General features: G+C 42.5%; 1 protein-coding gene across 2 annotated transcripts in view; it reads left to right on the forward strand.

Moving 5' to 3' along the window:
• Cbp80 (Nuclear cap-binding protein subunit 1) overlaps window positions 1–14,859 on the forward strand; it is a 93,131-nt gene that overhangs the window by 19,961 nt on the left and 58,311 nt on the right. For both annotated transcript variants that reach the window (XM_075680897.1, XM_075680898.1), the window contains exons 11-15: window positions 2,939–3,036; window positions 5,319–5,382; window positions 8,361–8,471; window positions 9,515–9,579; window positions 11,764–11,901. In XM_075680897.1, coding sequence (XP_075537012.1) covers window positions 2,939–3,036; window positions 5,319–5,382; window positions 8,361–8,471; window positions 9,515–9,579; window positions 11,764–11,901 — 476 coding nt within the window. The remainder of the gene's footprint in view (window positions 1–2,938; window positions 3,037–5,318; window positions 5,383–8,360; window positions 8,472–9,514; window positions 9,580–11,763; window positions 11,902–14,859) is intronic.

The raw sequence follows: 14,859 nt of genomic DNA on the forward strand, positions 1-14,859 counted from the left end.
CTAGCACATGCTGTTTGCCACGGACAGTGCCGCACATGCAACTGTAGATATACCTGTACATAGTCTTTTGCTTACAGCTTTCTAGAGTGAGAGATTTATTTACAGAAAGGCAGAGAGGTCAGCCTGAGCTATAACTTGCTCTGTCCTGCTGCTCTACACTGGGGATGCAGCTTTCTATATAACTAAATAACTTCTAAATAACTTGAGCAGCACGCGTTACGTCTTCTGCTAAATTACTTCTAGGATCATGTTATCACCCACCAGATGGTGATTCTTCTTTCACTAGGTAACTACATGCTAACATAGCACGCGCTAGACATCTCTGTCCAACCGACATAATATACCTTGTTGGCAACTTCAATTATCCTCTCATCGATTCGTCTTCTGTGTCTTCTCAGCAGATTTTTCAAGGTAGCACTTGACTACAGCTTACCATAAGTTGTTGATCAATGCACTCGTAGTACTAACTTATTGGACTTGGTTTTAGCAACTGCACTGGACACTGCTGGACCATTTTCTTATATAGAAGGCTTTATAGCGACCATAAACTTCTTAGCTTCACAATTAACTTACCGTTAACATTTTCTGTTGTGACGGCTAAAACTATCTGAGATTATAACCGAGCCAATTACACCGGAATAAGCACCAAATTAAAAGTGTTTTTAATGAACTTTTTCTACCATCGTTTGCTTTACGATGCGTGAATGAGAACTGGACACATCGTAAACGCAAAATTTTAGAGTTAGTTGACAAGTATGTGCCAGTAAACTCTAGCAAATGATAAAACTAACCCTTGGGTTTACTAAGCAACTTCAATCACTTGGAAATAAATAGAAATGCTTATACAATACTGCGAGACCTAATAATACGGTTTCTTGTTGGGACAAATATAAGGGATGCCTACAAGCTTATTGTAAAACATTAGGTGCAGCTAAAGAGAAATATTACTCTCAAGACTGGCCCTCACTCATCAGCAATAATCCTAAAAATTCTGAAAACTTGTCCTAATAATTCTACTGAACGCATTGCAATACACGATGCGAAACAAACTCTGGTTTCTGATAAAGAGTGTCCAGTTGCTTTCAATGTGTATTTCTCATCTGTTTTTACACAAGAAGATTGTTCCAATGTACCGTTTGTCCTAGAGCAAAAATTTGCCTTCATGGCACCAATCATCCTCACTGTCAAAGGAATTGCTAACATGATTACGAATCTTGAAGTTTCTACTTCTTCTGGTATTCATAGCATAAACTCAAAAATACTAAGGATTACTACAGATATTTCTAGTCGCATTCTGTGCCTCATTTTTAACCACACATTATCATTTTGTGAACTAAGGACTGAAAGATAGCTAAGGTCATTTCCCTTTTCAAATCTGGAGACAGTCCCCCACTTGGTAATTATAGACTTATTTCAATAACATGAATGTGCTGCAAATTACTTGAGCATGTTATATCTTCTCATATCTACTCTCACCTTGAATCCGATAATTTTTTCTTATTTAATCAGCATGGTTTCAGGAAAGGCTACTCATGTGACTCGCAGTTATTTCAATTTATGACCGACCTTCACTATAACATGACCGACCTTCACTATAACATGAACGACCTTCACTTCACAGACTGACTGCCTCTTTTTTGATTTCTCTAAAGATTTCGATCCTATACCTCATTGCTGTTTGATTTCCAAGTTGTCTACCCTTTATTTAGATTCATTAACACTATCTTGGTAGAAACTTGTGTAACACACCTTCTAATATATGAAAATTAGCATATGTAACCTTTGTTTGTCCGCAACTAGAATTTGCTTTACCCGCATGGTTACCATATCAGGAGTGCCCTATAAGCATGTTGGAAGCTGTTCAGAATAGAGCATCCAGATTCATCTTACGGAAGTATGACCATCTTTCTAGCATTACTCGAATAAAAAGACATTTCACTTCACTCATTAGAAACTCTCCGCATGCTCGCTTTCCTCTGTCTGTTTCACAGGTACATTTGTATCACTAATTCTCACAGTCTGCCAATTCATGCACCTGTGTGCACATCACGACACCTTCACAAACGCTCAGTTTCATGCACGCACATGGTGAAGCGCAGTCATTTAATTCATCATCACTGCCTTGCACTGTTGCACATAGGAACAGTCTTCCGGACCACATCGCATCCATGTCTAACCACAAAATGTTTCGTGATAACCTGAATATGCTCTTTGATAACACTGTGTAACGGTGTTCCACTGTACTATTTGTAACCTTTGTTTTGTGATTTTTCTTCTTTTATCTTTTTTATGCTACATTTTTCTGTTCTGCACAAACTGTTACCACCCTTACTCAATGCCCTTCAGTGGGCCTGTAAGGTATTATATAAATAAATAATATGATGCTTAAGACATAATAATAGTTCTGGCAGAGCATTTGTTATGGTATGCTCCATTCACATTTCATCACTGCAACATTGCAGAGAACTGGGTTAATCCTGCAGTTTTGGTAAGTGCGTCTCCAAGCGATGTGAGCAACGTGCAGACAGCTTGGTGGCAAAACACCGAGAAACGAGATGCTACGTTGAGTGAGGGCAGCATTGTGCCTTCCATTGCTGGCATGAGTGTTGCGAGCTCGTACCCACCTGTTGAGAGGCTGTTTATAAATTTTTAGGCTGCACTAGTCTGAGTGGAATGGACTGTGAACACTGACCTAAAGCGCTCTTATGTTAAGGTGGCTGCTTGTTATAACTTTTATATTATTAAATTTGATATCATAGTGAGTGGATTGCAGTCTATATACTTGCTGGAGACTGATATACCACGCTGCGTAAATATAACATGCTGCTTGCTGGTAAGAGCATTCTGTTTGCTTTCTAATGTATATTTTTCTCAGAAGGTTCAGTTGCTGTGCATTTTAGTTACATTTCCTAACATTCAACCTGATGTGTACTCCCAGGGGCCCGTACTACCAGGCTCCCATTCAATTGAACGTTTCCTGGGTGAAGAGCAGCTGCGTCACATTCTCGAACGCAATTATACAGATCGCAAAGTATGGTGAGCTGAACTTTTTGTTGTTTAAGCTTTAAGTGACACTATCCCTGCTGTGCGGTGGCTGTCAGCAGACAAGGTGTTTTGTGTGTGTTTTGTTGCGCAGTATTTGGCTGCCAACATTGGAGCAAACTGTGGAAAAAAAAAGATACCTGTTTGCATCCCGTCATTGGCATCTTTTTGTGTATTAAGAAATTCCACTGTCTATTACCTGCACATTACGATCAGATGCAAAACCGCAACCACATTCGCAGCATTAGCAGCAGCTTACTGCAAAAGTCAGTGTCATCGCCACTGTCAGTACGGTTAAACTTCAATATAATGAAATTCTTGATATAACAAAGTATTAAACTTTTCATAACCTCTTGTCCAAAGAACACCATGTATTTAGAGCCTCAATATAATGAAGTGTGTTTGTATGCCATTTCAATATAATAAAATTTCACTGGTGCTGTAGAGGAATGCTGAGACAATAAATAGAAACTTCCGCGGGTGCAGATGGTCAAATGATTGAATTACAAGCAGCTGTTTGCAAACACACCTCTCAAATTGCGTGCCATGTGACAAGAGCAGCCGCTAAAGTGGAGCTGCATCATGTTCTTTATAAAGTCCAAGTATGATAAGATCCTATCGCGTCCTGTGCACTGCGTGCTTCAGGTGCGAGTGAAAGTGCAAGGGTGAGAGAAGAAATATGATGGCTTTCTGAGTGCTGCCTTCCTGCATGAGCAAAGGGAAAGAGGGGGAGGGGAGCAAGATCGCGGTAGTGCGATCAAGTGCTTTGCAAAGGGGTGGGGAATGGGGGCAGAGGGGGTTAAGTTGGCGCGCATCTCAACCGTGGCTGAGCACGGCTGTAAGCACGGGTAATTGCATACGCAACTGCACACCTTGATTTAGAGGTAATCTGCTGTGTATGCAGAGTGAGTGTGCCAAGACGGCATGGCACCATTTAAGCTGTCTTAGTGCACATCTAGCATTGGAGCTTGTGTAATCCAAGTTTCAGTGACCCATTGGAGCGAGAGGCAGATGAGGTATTTGCTCCCCACTGGCGACGCTATCACCCGTGGGGACAGAGTGCACATAAAAGCATGGCTGGCCTCATTTAATTCGTACCGCTGAGATGTTGTCGACATATGTGGCATGAAATTGTACCATTTGTCGCCGATTTCCAAATTTATCAAAATTGTTGTTACATTCAAATTTGCTTTTTTGATTGGCTGATAATTCTGAAAATTCTGCGGTCCCTTTCCATGTAGAAAAAATTGATTGGTGGCTGTACTTATTTGCATAAAAGATCGAATTTCAACAGAACGAAATTTCGGTATAATGAAGCAAATTGCCAAGTTTACCGACTTCGTCATATCGAGGTTTAACTGTACAAGATGGCCACAAAACAAGTCTCTGCGTAGAAAAGTGACGACGACACACTGCTTTCAGGTTTTAATTACGAATGCTCATTCAAAAGATATGCTGCTTTTCATGCTAAGCTAGCGGTAGCAGAGTTGCGTCACATGTTTTTGGTATGTCAGAGACTTCTCTACATTGCAAGAAAAACTGGTGAAATGGTTAGCATTGGCTTGAGCTAGCCTACTTTCTGGACTTTGGGGGAGTGGTTTAAGAAATGTCGGATGTCAAACGCAGAGGACAGCAAGGAGGGCATCATGTTTCTGTCCATAAATTGCAACAAGGAACTATCTGACATTTACAGTTGACATTAAGCATAAATAAATTTTTATTCTGTGAAGGTTAATTCTACAGGTTTTATATACTTTTGATTGCCAGAATCAGAACCATGCTTTGTTTAAAAGTATAGTTGGGTGTACGTTAAGTCTGAGTACTCATTGTTTTTATTCTACCATGAACGAATAAATGTTCAAATCATTCAATACTGTCATATGAAGCTGTGGTCTGTTCGGAAATTTTTTCTGCCTCTGCATAAATTGATCCGCAGGATAATTCAGTCAATTTCACTAGTCCCGGCAAGGTCAGATTAACTGAAGTCAACTGTACTAGGTTATTTTCCTAATCACTACTGTGAGATAGAGGTGTTTTTCATGACTTGCACAACACAAAGTATGTTGCTTTTAGTCAGAGGCATAGATAATCTTTAAATAACTTTACACATTTGTTGTGGATCACAGGTGAGGAACATATAAGGTGTTTTAGGGCAAAAGCTGGCGCTGCTTTAAATTTAGCCTATTGCCTAGCTTCCTTGCTATCTGTGCACTTTTTCTAAGTAGCTTGACCTGAATTGGCTCAGAGCTTTTCTTTTTTCTTTTTTTTTCTCTTAGCGCTGCACAGCTGCTGAGCTTCCAAGGCAAGCTCAAGGTGCCTCTGGAGTACATGATTGTGGAGGTGAGCAAATCACATCTTCTTAAGGATTATGCATTTTGCCCTGATTTATCAGGTTACGGCCGAATTAGTTGTGCAGAAATCTTCCAAGGTTACTCAAACATTTACTAACTTAATTAAAAAAATTATGTGCATTGTATGCTTACAGTATCTGAGATAGCAGTGGACATCAACACACTTAATTCTGCCATTGTTATTGACAAAGCTGTCAGTTTTGCTACCGTTTCAATCATCTTGGGAACTCTCATCTGAATGCTTAAAGGTGTCATGTTTCACAGCCTTTAAACCTTTAACCGGTAGAATCGTCTACTTCTAAGGCTCCTGCCAACCACTTTGCCTTTTCCATGAACATGGGTCCATCAACAGTGATATTTGGGTAAGACTGTCTAAAAACCAGGTGTATGGGGACTTCTCAATCTTGTCATGTGGTGGAACACGCACTTGACCCGCTCCAGAACAGCAAGACTGTGCTGCCTTCATCTTCACGTCAGCTTTGTTCCGCGGGGTTGTGTTTACAGTGCTGCAAGGAATTCTGAACGCTTCTGCGACTGAGGACTTCTTTTCACAAGCTTCCACTCGTCGAATGAAGGCCGCCTTCATTCAAGTTCTTCAGTTTCTTTTGTGTCCATGGCATCCACAGTTTACACAGAGCTGTGACAAAAGCGAAAAGTGCACTACGCTGCAAGAGAGACAACCGGACACAACCTCACTGCACGAAAGTGACAAGACGACTGACCGCACCTGCTTTGTCCACCCTCCATTCTTTTGGTCACATGGCTTTCACCCTCGCAACACCTGATGTCCGGCAGTCAGCCTTCGCAAGGCAACTTTCTCTGAATGCCACTCCCATGTGCCACTCTCTTCCATCCTCCATGGTTCTCTTCCTAGAATGCTTTTTTTACCAAATTCGACCACCTCCCCAGTGGCTGTTGCCTTTGAGTAACAGAAACAGATCTTGAAGGCTATGCTTTTGGGGTCTGCATGCCATAGTGCTTGGAAAACCATGAGAATGCACTCGTCGTGCATTGGATCCCAAGAACAGCGTCACTTGGTTCATCGTAAGCGTACCGCTTTCTCCTCACTGCATTCCTTTAGTTGTCGGTCTGTCTGAAAACATCGTTGCCACGTGTTACAACTTTAGAGCAGCACTGCAGACAGGCAGACATGCTCACCAGTGCTGCATGACCTACCAAACCACATGACGTCACTCCCCTTTTGTTGTGTGCATGCACAGCACACTAAAGTGTATCGCTTCTTGTGAAGAGAAAAGCACTTGCAGGGCTTCGCTGCGACACAGCGTTCAATACCGTATTTACTCGCATAATGGATGCACTTTTTTTACCCGAAATATATGCGCAAGGTTGGGGAGGGGGTGGTGTTCATTATGTGGGGTAAGATTATGAGCAATTTTTTTTCTGCGGCCACCTCAAAAAACTTAAGTTTTGCCCAAAATTCTAGCCATCGATTGCGATAGCAAATGTGCTGGCAGCTACACGAAGTAAGGATAGTAGTTTTATCAGCCGTATAAAATTACCGACATTCGCTTCAACACAAACTGAGTGGCAAGAACATAGCACGCATAAAGGTATGAGCCACCTTCGACTCAGCTCCCGACGCAGATTGCTTTGAAGAAAGGGGGCACCGCAGCCGCGTAATGCACAGTTGCTGCCGGAGTAAACTCCCGCCCCCCATGCCTCCCCATCCCCCGGCGACATGTGCGCGACGGAAGACGGTGTGTTTCGTTCCTGCTTTCCTCCCTTGTACGCGGGAGACTGAGCCGCAATCATCAGCACTCCTCGAGCGCACTTGTGTAATACGCAGTTGTTGCCAGAGTACAACACCGCCGCCGTGCCCCACGGGGCCTTTTGCGCGAAGGCGCGAGATTGAGCTGCGATCGTCAGCTTCCCTTGTGCACTTTCATTCACACCTACACCAGGCAGCGCGTGATGGCGGCAGAAATGCCCCTGGAGTGTCCATATAATTATCACAATAAATGTAAGAGACACGGTATGACACGGCATCGGACACAATTGCACCCGCCGGACACCATATCAGACGCTGAATTGTACTGTGTGTCTCCTACTTCATGGCAGCAAGTTAAGGTGCGATCATTATGCAAGAAAAAAGAAACACACACACACACACACTTCTTGATTGGAAAAGTGAGGGCTGCATTTATTACGCGAGTGTGTTCATTATGCGAGTAAATATAGTACATCAAATGTGCCGGTGAACGGGTGCTTGAAATACGCTTGCACCACCTCTATACTTTTGTATGGGATTTTCAAGGGATTTTGTAACTGTTCCATATAGACAACAATTTTATATATGTGGCTTCAATATGTCTGGGATCGACCGTGTATCCAAAATTTGCAGGGGGGTTTGGGGAGGAGGGCCCTTTAACCTTTTGGGGGGTGATGCGCATTCACCTGATTTGTAGACATGATGCCACGCAGAATTAGCATTTGGGTAAACAAAGGCACGTTACGCAATTTATTTTAGAATATTTATTTTTCCTGAGGCTCTCAACAGTACTCGAACACTGTGTGGTAGTGCTTGAAACTCTCTAGGTGGAGGCCACGATTTTTGTACTGCCGGTCTGTAGCGACATTGTCCCTTTCTTCTAACGTGATCTCTTCCAATGACTTTTGCTGAGCATCTGAAGGCAGAATATATTCATCCACGGCCCTAAAATTATCTTCTGATTCCCTGAACTTGTATGAATTTCATTCATAAAACACACACGCCATCCTGTCGGTGCTTCACGGCACAAATCATATGAAAATTCCTTCAAGCATAGAGCGAGGGGAAAGAAAGGAAATGCCCTCATCTGGAGACATTGCCAGATGCACTTATCGGCGCTACCAACCCAAATGAACGGTGAGCATGCGCTTGTGTCGGGAGGGGACTAGTATATGACCGCAACAGGTCAAAGGGTATGGAGAATAAGGCACTGTTTCGCATTTCTTCACATTTTGCAGGTGATCTTTGGTGAGCTGCTGCGGCTGCCCACCTCCAGGCACTTAGAGATATTCTACGGTTCACTTCTGCTGGAGCTGTGCAAGTTGCAACCTAGCACATTGCCCCAAGTCGTATCCTCTTGACAATGTTTCGAACACCTTGTGTGAGACTTGTTTAGATTCTGATTTGCACCTGTGATAGGCCGTGATTTTCGTTTATATATGTTTTGTGTTCACAGTTTCATGTACAATAGCCGCTAGATTTTTCCGACTTCAGTGAGCCCATGACAGTATTTAAAACTGCAAGCAATTTGAAAAAAGAAATTTAGTTTAAAGAAACAAAATAATTTTACTGTTCTATACTTTGCCAATAGCCAGGAAGCATATTAACATACCTTTTGCTGTGTTTTGCTAAATGGCTACAAAATTGGTGTTAATTTCTTGCTAGTCACTGTGTTGTGTTCTTCAACTGGCAGTTTGGCGTACTTTGTTATGAGTAAGCAAAGTGTGGGTTTGCAACTTAATTATTGCAGTCACTTTTACATTACTGGCATTATGCAAATTCAGCTAGAAAATTGCGATAATGCTTGAGGTTTCCGATGATGCTTTGGGGTACGAGAACTGAAGCTTATTCTTTGAGTCACAGCAGCGATATTCACAATATAATATTCTTGGATTTCATACAAGAAATCCAACAAACAATTGGGCAATGTTTTGTTACTGTTACACACTAGCTCAAGGGGGTGCTGTGACAAAGCCAGAGTAATGATGGAAGTTTTTTGTTGCTACAAAGGTGGCAGCTCTACAAATGTGAAGAGTGGAGGCTAACAAGCAGGCAATAGTGCTGTAGTGGCAAAAGAAAGATGAGCGATCAGTGGCTATGCTGATGCATCAGTTGGCAGGGAACCAAAGAAGAGAGAGATAATTTATTGTAGAGAAGCAGAGAGGCCGGCTTGAGCTAGTATGGTCTGGTCTGCTATTCTGCACAAGGCAAGGAAGAAAATTGACAAAAAAAAGGAAGAAAAACAGAAAATGACGAAAGGACGACTGCAGGATCTATGGGCTTCTTGAAACACAGTTTGAGAGCCGCAAATCCAGACAACCTCAACAAATATGTTGCTATGTGTCCAAGCTCTTCGGAAGGTTCGTTTACACTTGACAGCCCTGACTTCCAGCTTGCGCAAGCTGTCGAACTTCTCTATGAGCAGTTGGACACTATGAACACTGACTGCTTAGACAGGTGAGCCCCCTTTTTATTTTGTTCTTAGCTCCCCATGATTGTGCCATCTACAGCAGAGAAAACATAACTAGGTCTACCTGCCACAAAAAGAGCTTAAGGGGGGATGTGGGTCTTAGACCGAGAAGGTTGAAAATCTTTATTCTTAGAGGTATTGCACTAAAAAACTTGTTGATATATGCAATGTTACATGCTTATTTCGAATATTAGGTCCATTTTTCTTTATCTCCTTTGGTTCAAATTCAAGCTAATCAGGCAAGTTGTGGAAAATTATGTTGTAGCTAGAATTGATTGTTGTAGCTGTGTGTGGGTTTTTGCATGAGGTCAAAAACTTTTAGGAATAATGTGCATACCTTAAAAAATGTGCTGATGGAATTTTTCATCAAGCCATCAGGAAAGTGCTATGGAGGCTGTAAAAACACCTCCTTAGGCACCTAAATAAAGTTTAAGCTTGTCGCTGTAAGCATGATGATACATATTTTATGCTGGGACTTAGTGCAAGACCTTTTCGTGCAAAACCTTGCATACAGTGGAACTTTGTTTATATGTCCCTCGCTATTACATTTTTTTGGCCGCTTTGTTATGTTATCACAGTCCCTACCTAAAGCCCATTAACTCCTATTATATTCCCATTCGATATGTCACTATATTGTAATGCTCCCATATCTTACATTGCGTTTGAATGTGCTGGTTACCTAAGTTAGCAGTGCAAAGGCAAATTCGCCCTTGCAGTTCCTATGAAGACAATAAATGTATACTCATGGTTAAGCCTGTCAAGGCTCGCCCCAGAAAGCAGGAATTACATGATCGTAAGTCCCGATAAACTTGTCTCTGCGTTTTGTGACATTTTCATAGTCAGCGCCGCCGCAATAAGGCTATGGTGTGCAGTGAAGCATGCACAAGATATTGCGCTGAAAGGGCCACTGTCACAGAACATAGTGTGTATTTCTTAATTATCCACGCGAGCACGTGCCATCTAGTCATAGTATGAGCACAAAGACATCTAATAACAGTAGTGGCAGCTATTCAGAGTTGCATCTGACATTGCTGTAGCGATTTGGGGCTGTCCTCACTGTTATGTTTTCCAGGCTGTTACATTTGTCTTCTGATGTTCCTTGAAAATCAGATCAGTGGGCTTTTACTGTATAGATATGTGCATTGAAAGTGTCTTTGATAAGTGGGAACTGGTAATTTGAGAGCGTTTATTAGGAGGGTGTTTACTGGTGTGGGAGAAACAGCTGTGCCATGCCAACGAAAAAGTTGTGTGATCCATCTGAAACTGGCAATTGCAGAGAGGGATGTCATCAGGAGATTAGGGCAGCAGCTGTGGAACAAAGATTGGAGCAGATGCAGAGTTTTGCTGCATATTTGATTGTTATTGCAAGGCTGTACAAGTGTCCCATTCTTTGTTTGTTTGTTTGTTTGTTTTTTGTAGAAGGTAATTGGAGAATTCTTGGTTTTTATAATCATCCTGTATGTTCCAATTTAGTTACAATTTACTTAGCTAATCAACTGGCTGCAACTAAGATGTGCACTTCGAGTGGCATTATTCTAGGCTTAGTGATGGTTTTACTGTGACGATCAAACTGGCTAAATTTACTAGGTTCACCTCCGCACGAAATATTACTGGAATACTGCCAGGCACCTCTTTTTGTCAGACAAGGCCAAGTATCGCTGCATAAGCAGTTCATTGCAAGCTCAGCCAAGTAAATTAATTGATATGAGCAGATTGTAATGTTTGCGTGGTGGAGGGGCTGTTCTTGTAACAAAGTTGACCTACAGGAGGCAGTAAAGCGTAATCTGTATGATTAAAGAGGGTCTAAAGCAAATTTAGGAAAATGCAGCCTATGTTAATAAGTCATGACATGGTGAAATAATACTGTGACAGTTAGCAAATTGTGTTCATAAATATGGCCTTGTGCAAGAGACGGCTCTCCAAGGACAGTGTGAGTCACTCAATTTATATGGAAACAACACATTAGTGCAGCACAACTGGAAATTGGCCACTGCCTGTTACTGTCTCTTCATAAAATTTGCCTCAGTGCCAAGGCAGGCCTGGACTCATTCTCAAATGAAGCAAGCCACGCTCATTCTTTGCCACATGGTAGATCTAATGTGCTCAAAGTGCTTTGTGGCCCATTTGATGACTTGAAAGCCGGGTGATTTGCTCACTCCCCTCACCTACAGGTTCTGCAGCTGGTTTGCCTATCACCTGAGCAATTTCCAGTTTCGTTGGACTTGGGACGACTGGGCTGATGTTGTCTCTCTGGATCCTCTCCATCCCAAGGCTGTCTTTTTGCAACAAGCGTTACATCGTTGTCTCAGGCAAGAGCTGGTTCTTTATAAAGCATGAAATACTTCATGTTCTCATTCTCTATGGCAGGGCTGCCACTGTTGTTCTTCTCTTCTACTTGTGAAGAGTAGCAGCCCAAAAGAACTGCCACCTGTACTTTTTATATTATGGTCCTTGTGATTTTGCTGTTAAGACTAGCAGATAAAATAACTTGGAACTGTTGAAATAATGAAAAAAATTGGAATGACAGACTTACTAGCTGGACTAGTAACAATATTACTCTGTACCACAAAGTTATATAGGTGCCATAATTAGGCTCCACAGAAGGCAATGTGACAAGGAGAAACAGATGCTACCTGTAATGCTTGAGTTGCTTGAGTACTTGCTATAGTAGCTTAGTTGATTGGCCTTGTTGAGCTCAAGTGAATTTTATGACTGTGGTATTTGAACCGCTCTGATAGGTTTCTCATGAGACTGTGAGAAAAAAAAACTGAATATCCCAGAAACGTATTGCACCAACATGCTGTTAAAGTTAGCCTCTAAAGCTCAGCCTCTAAAGGATTTAAATTTGCTGACAGCTAGTTTAGACTCAACAAAGACCGCCTAAAAGTCCAAATAACACGGAGTCCAAAGTGTCAAATTAGGCAGAGAATGAGCAACTTGTTTCGCAAGTGGCCGAAAGAGGCGTGTCATATTCCCGGATGATTAGTTTTGGGTATTCCTACCTTCGTAAGATTTCGCATGACTAGCGCCATATACATCCGGTGCTAGGAAACTGATAGTACAGGTAAACCTCGAAGTAACAAACTTCAATATAACGAAATTGTCAATATAATGAAATGTTTGTACATAATTTCAATATAACGAAATTTCACTGTTTCCACAATGGAATACTGCAGCAACAAAGGGAAACTACTGCGAGCGCAGGTGGTTAAATAGTTGTACTACGTATGGTTGCTTGTGAATGCACCCCTCAAACTGCACACCGCACGACAGAGAGTGGCCACTGAAAGGGAGGAGTGACTAATAAACATGAACGTTACTAAGCGCAAGACACTCTCGCTGTCATGTTCCGTATGAATGAAGTCCAAGTGGGATAACATCCAATAGTGCCTTCCACGACGTGTGCTTTGAATGCGAGGGTGAGCCAAGAAAAATAACGGCTTGATGTGCACAGTCTTCCCGGGTGCACAAAAGGTAATAGCGTGCATCTCCCTCTCTAAACAAGCTATGACTGCGTGCGGCTGTTAGTGTGGCTGAGTGCATATGCGGACCATATGGTTGCATGATCTCAAGTTTCAGAGATGTGTTGAAGCGAGAAGCAAAGAAAATGTTCGCTCCCTTCTGCCTATGCTCTTCATCACGACAGCGTTTTGGCAGCTAGTGTTTGCAGGGATCGAGTAAGATCAGCTCATGTTTCCTTTAGCTCAATTGACACCATGCTTGTTAATTCGATTAGTAAATGAATGTTTACTGTAATTTGTACCGCCGGTAAATGTAGTTGTCTTCATGTAGTTGTCTAATACTTTGCTGAGCATGTGTCTTTGTAATCATGTAATAATGCTTTGCTATCGCTATCAGTGTTTTGAATTTCGAAACTGACTTTTTTACTCGTAGAACAAATACTAGAAACAAAATTTCGAACGCTGTACTGTAGCTTGCTCAATTTCTCAGGCATGACAAATGTGCCCAACATCGCAAATTTACAATGAACATGGCAGCAATGAACAGCTGGTTCCTTAGTCCAACAGGTTCCTTAGCCCGAGGGGTCCTTAGTCCAAGACTTCTGCAGCCTGTGCAGTCTCCTTGGCCTGCCACGCCGATCTGAGCTGGTCATGCGGGTCGTGCTGGACAGCACAGGATTTCCCACCGTTTTGGTGTGGGGTTGGTAATGGGAAGTGTGTTCATTTTACGGAAACATTCCTAGGTAGTATGGTAAAGTGGGAAGTATTCTTTGCGGTGTGGGCAGTAAAACCTTGTTAATTCACGGGACCAAAAAAGTTCAAATAAACTGAATGTCAAATTATTGAAGGTATCAAGAAAACAATTAGCAAATACTTACTACGTCAGCATGCTTTTATTTACTGAATGAATTGGCCAGTCCTGTTTCTATATTGCACAAAAGCAGTGAAAAAGCTGCAATTCTAATCATCTAGTGACTGATTAGCACTCACAGCTGCGAAGGCCTCGTGACTTCCTTCACAGCGCGGCCGCCAGCGTGTGTCTTCATTTGAGGCGCACTTTCACTACCGCGTGCACATCCCGATTATTTTTTTGCCAGTGTCGCCAGGTCACCGCCCATCATGGTGCAGATGGTGCTCTTCATCCTTGACAGCTTTTCACTGAATGAAGACGAAACTACTGTTTCCTGCAACCACTGCAGACGAAACCAAGGCCGCTGTCGAGACGATCATGAACAGTGACCTTGCAGTTCTAAAGGTGCTTGGGTGACACATGCACTGAGTCGAAATGGAGCTACTGGTTCCTCCAACTGTAGACAAAACAGCGGTTGCTATTGTCGTGGTCACAGGTGCCGACTACGCAGTTATGAAGGCATGCACCCAGCATGCTCACAGAGTCCAAACAAAACTGCTGCGGATGAAACTGCAGCCGTTATTGACACAATCATGGATGGCAACTACGCAGTCATGAACGCACGTGGTGGAACGCGGTGCTATGCGCAGTGATAAATGCAAAAATAAAGGCTTCAAAGGCACAAATAGGCATGAAGCACTCTGGCGTTGCTGTCATTCACGTGCAATTTCCATTGATGACTATGGGCATGCGAGCTCCGCTGCTTCATTTCAGTGAACGCCGTTTCTGCTCTTTTGCGTCGCACATTTGCGGAACTCCGCGCTTGCCGAGCTCTGAGAGTTTGAATTAACTGATGTGTGGCCAAATACGTCCAAATTAATGAGAGTTTTATTGCATTAAGTAATGCGCACGCCTGCCGGGACCAAAGGTTGAGTCCGAATTAATGAAGGTCGAAT

This window comes from Dermacentor variabilis, chromosome 2 (assembly GCF_050947875.1).
Source record: "Dermacentor variabilis isolate Ectoservices chromosome 2, ASM5094787v1, whole genome shotgun sequence".
NCBI lineage: Eukaryota > Metazoa > Arthropoda > Arachnida > Ixodida > Ixodidae > Dermacentor > Dermacentor variabilis.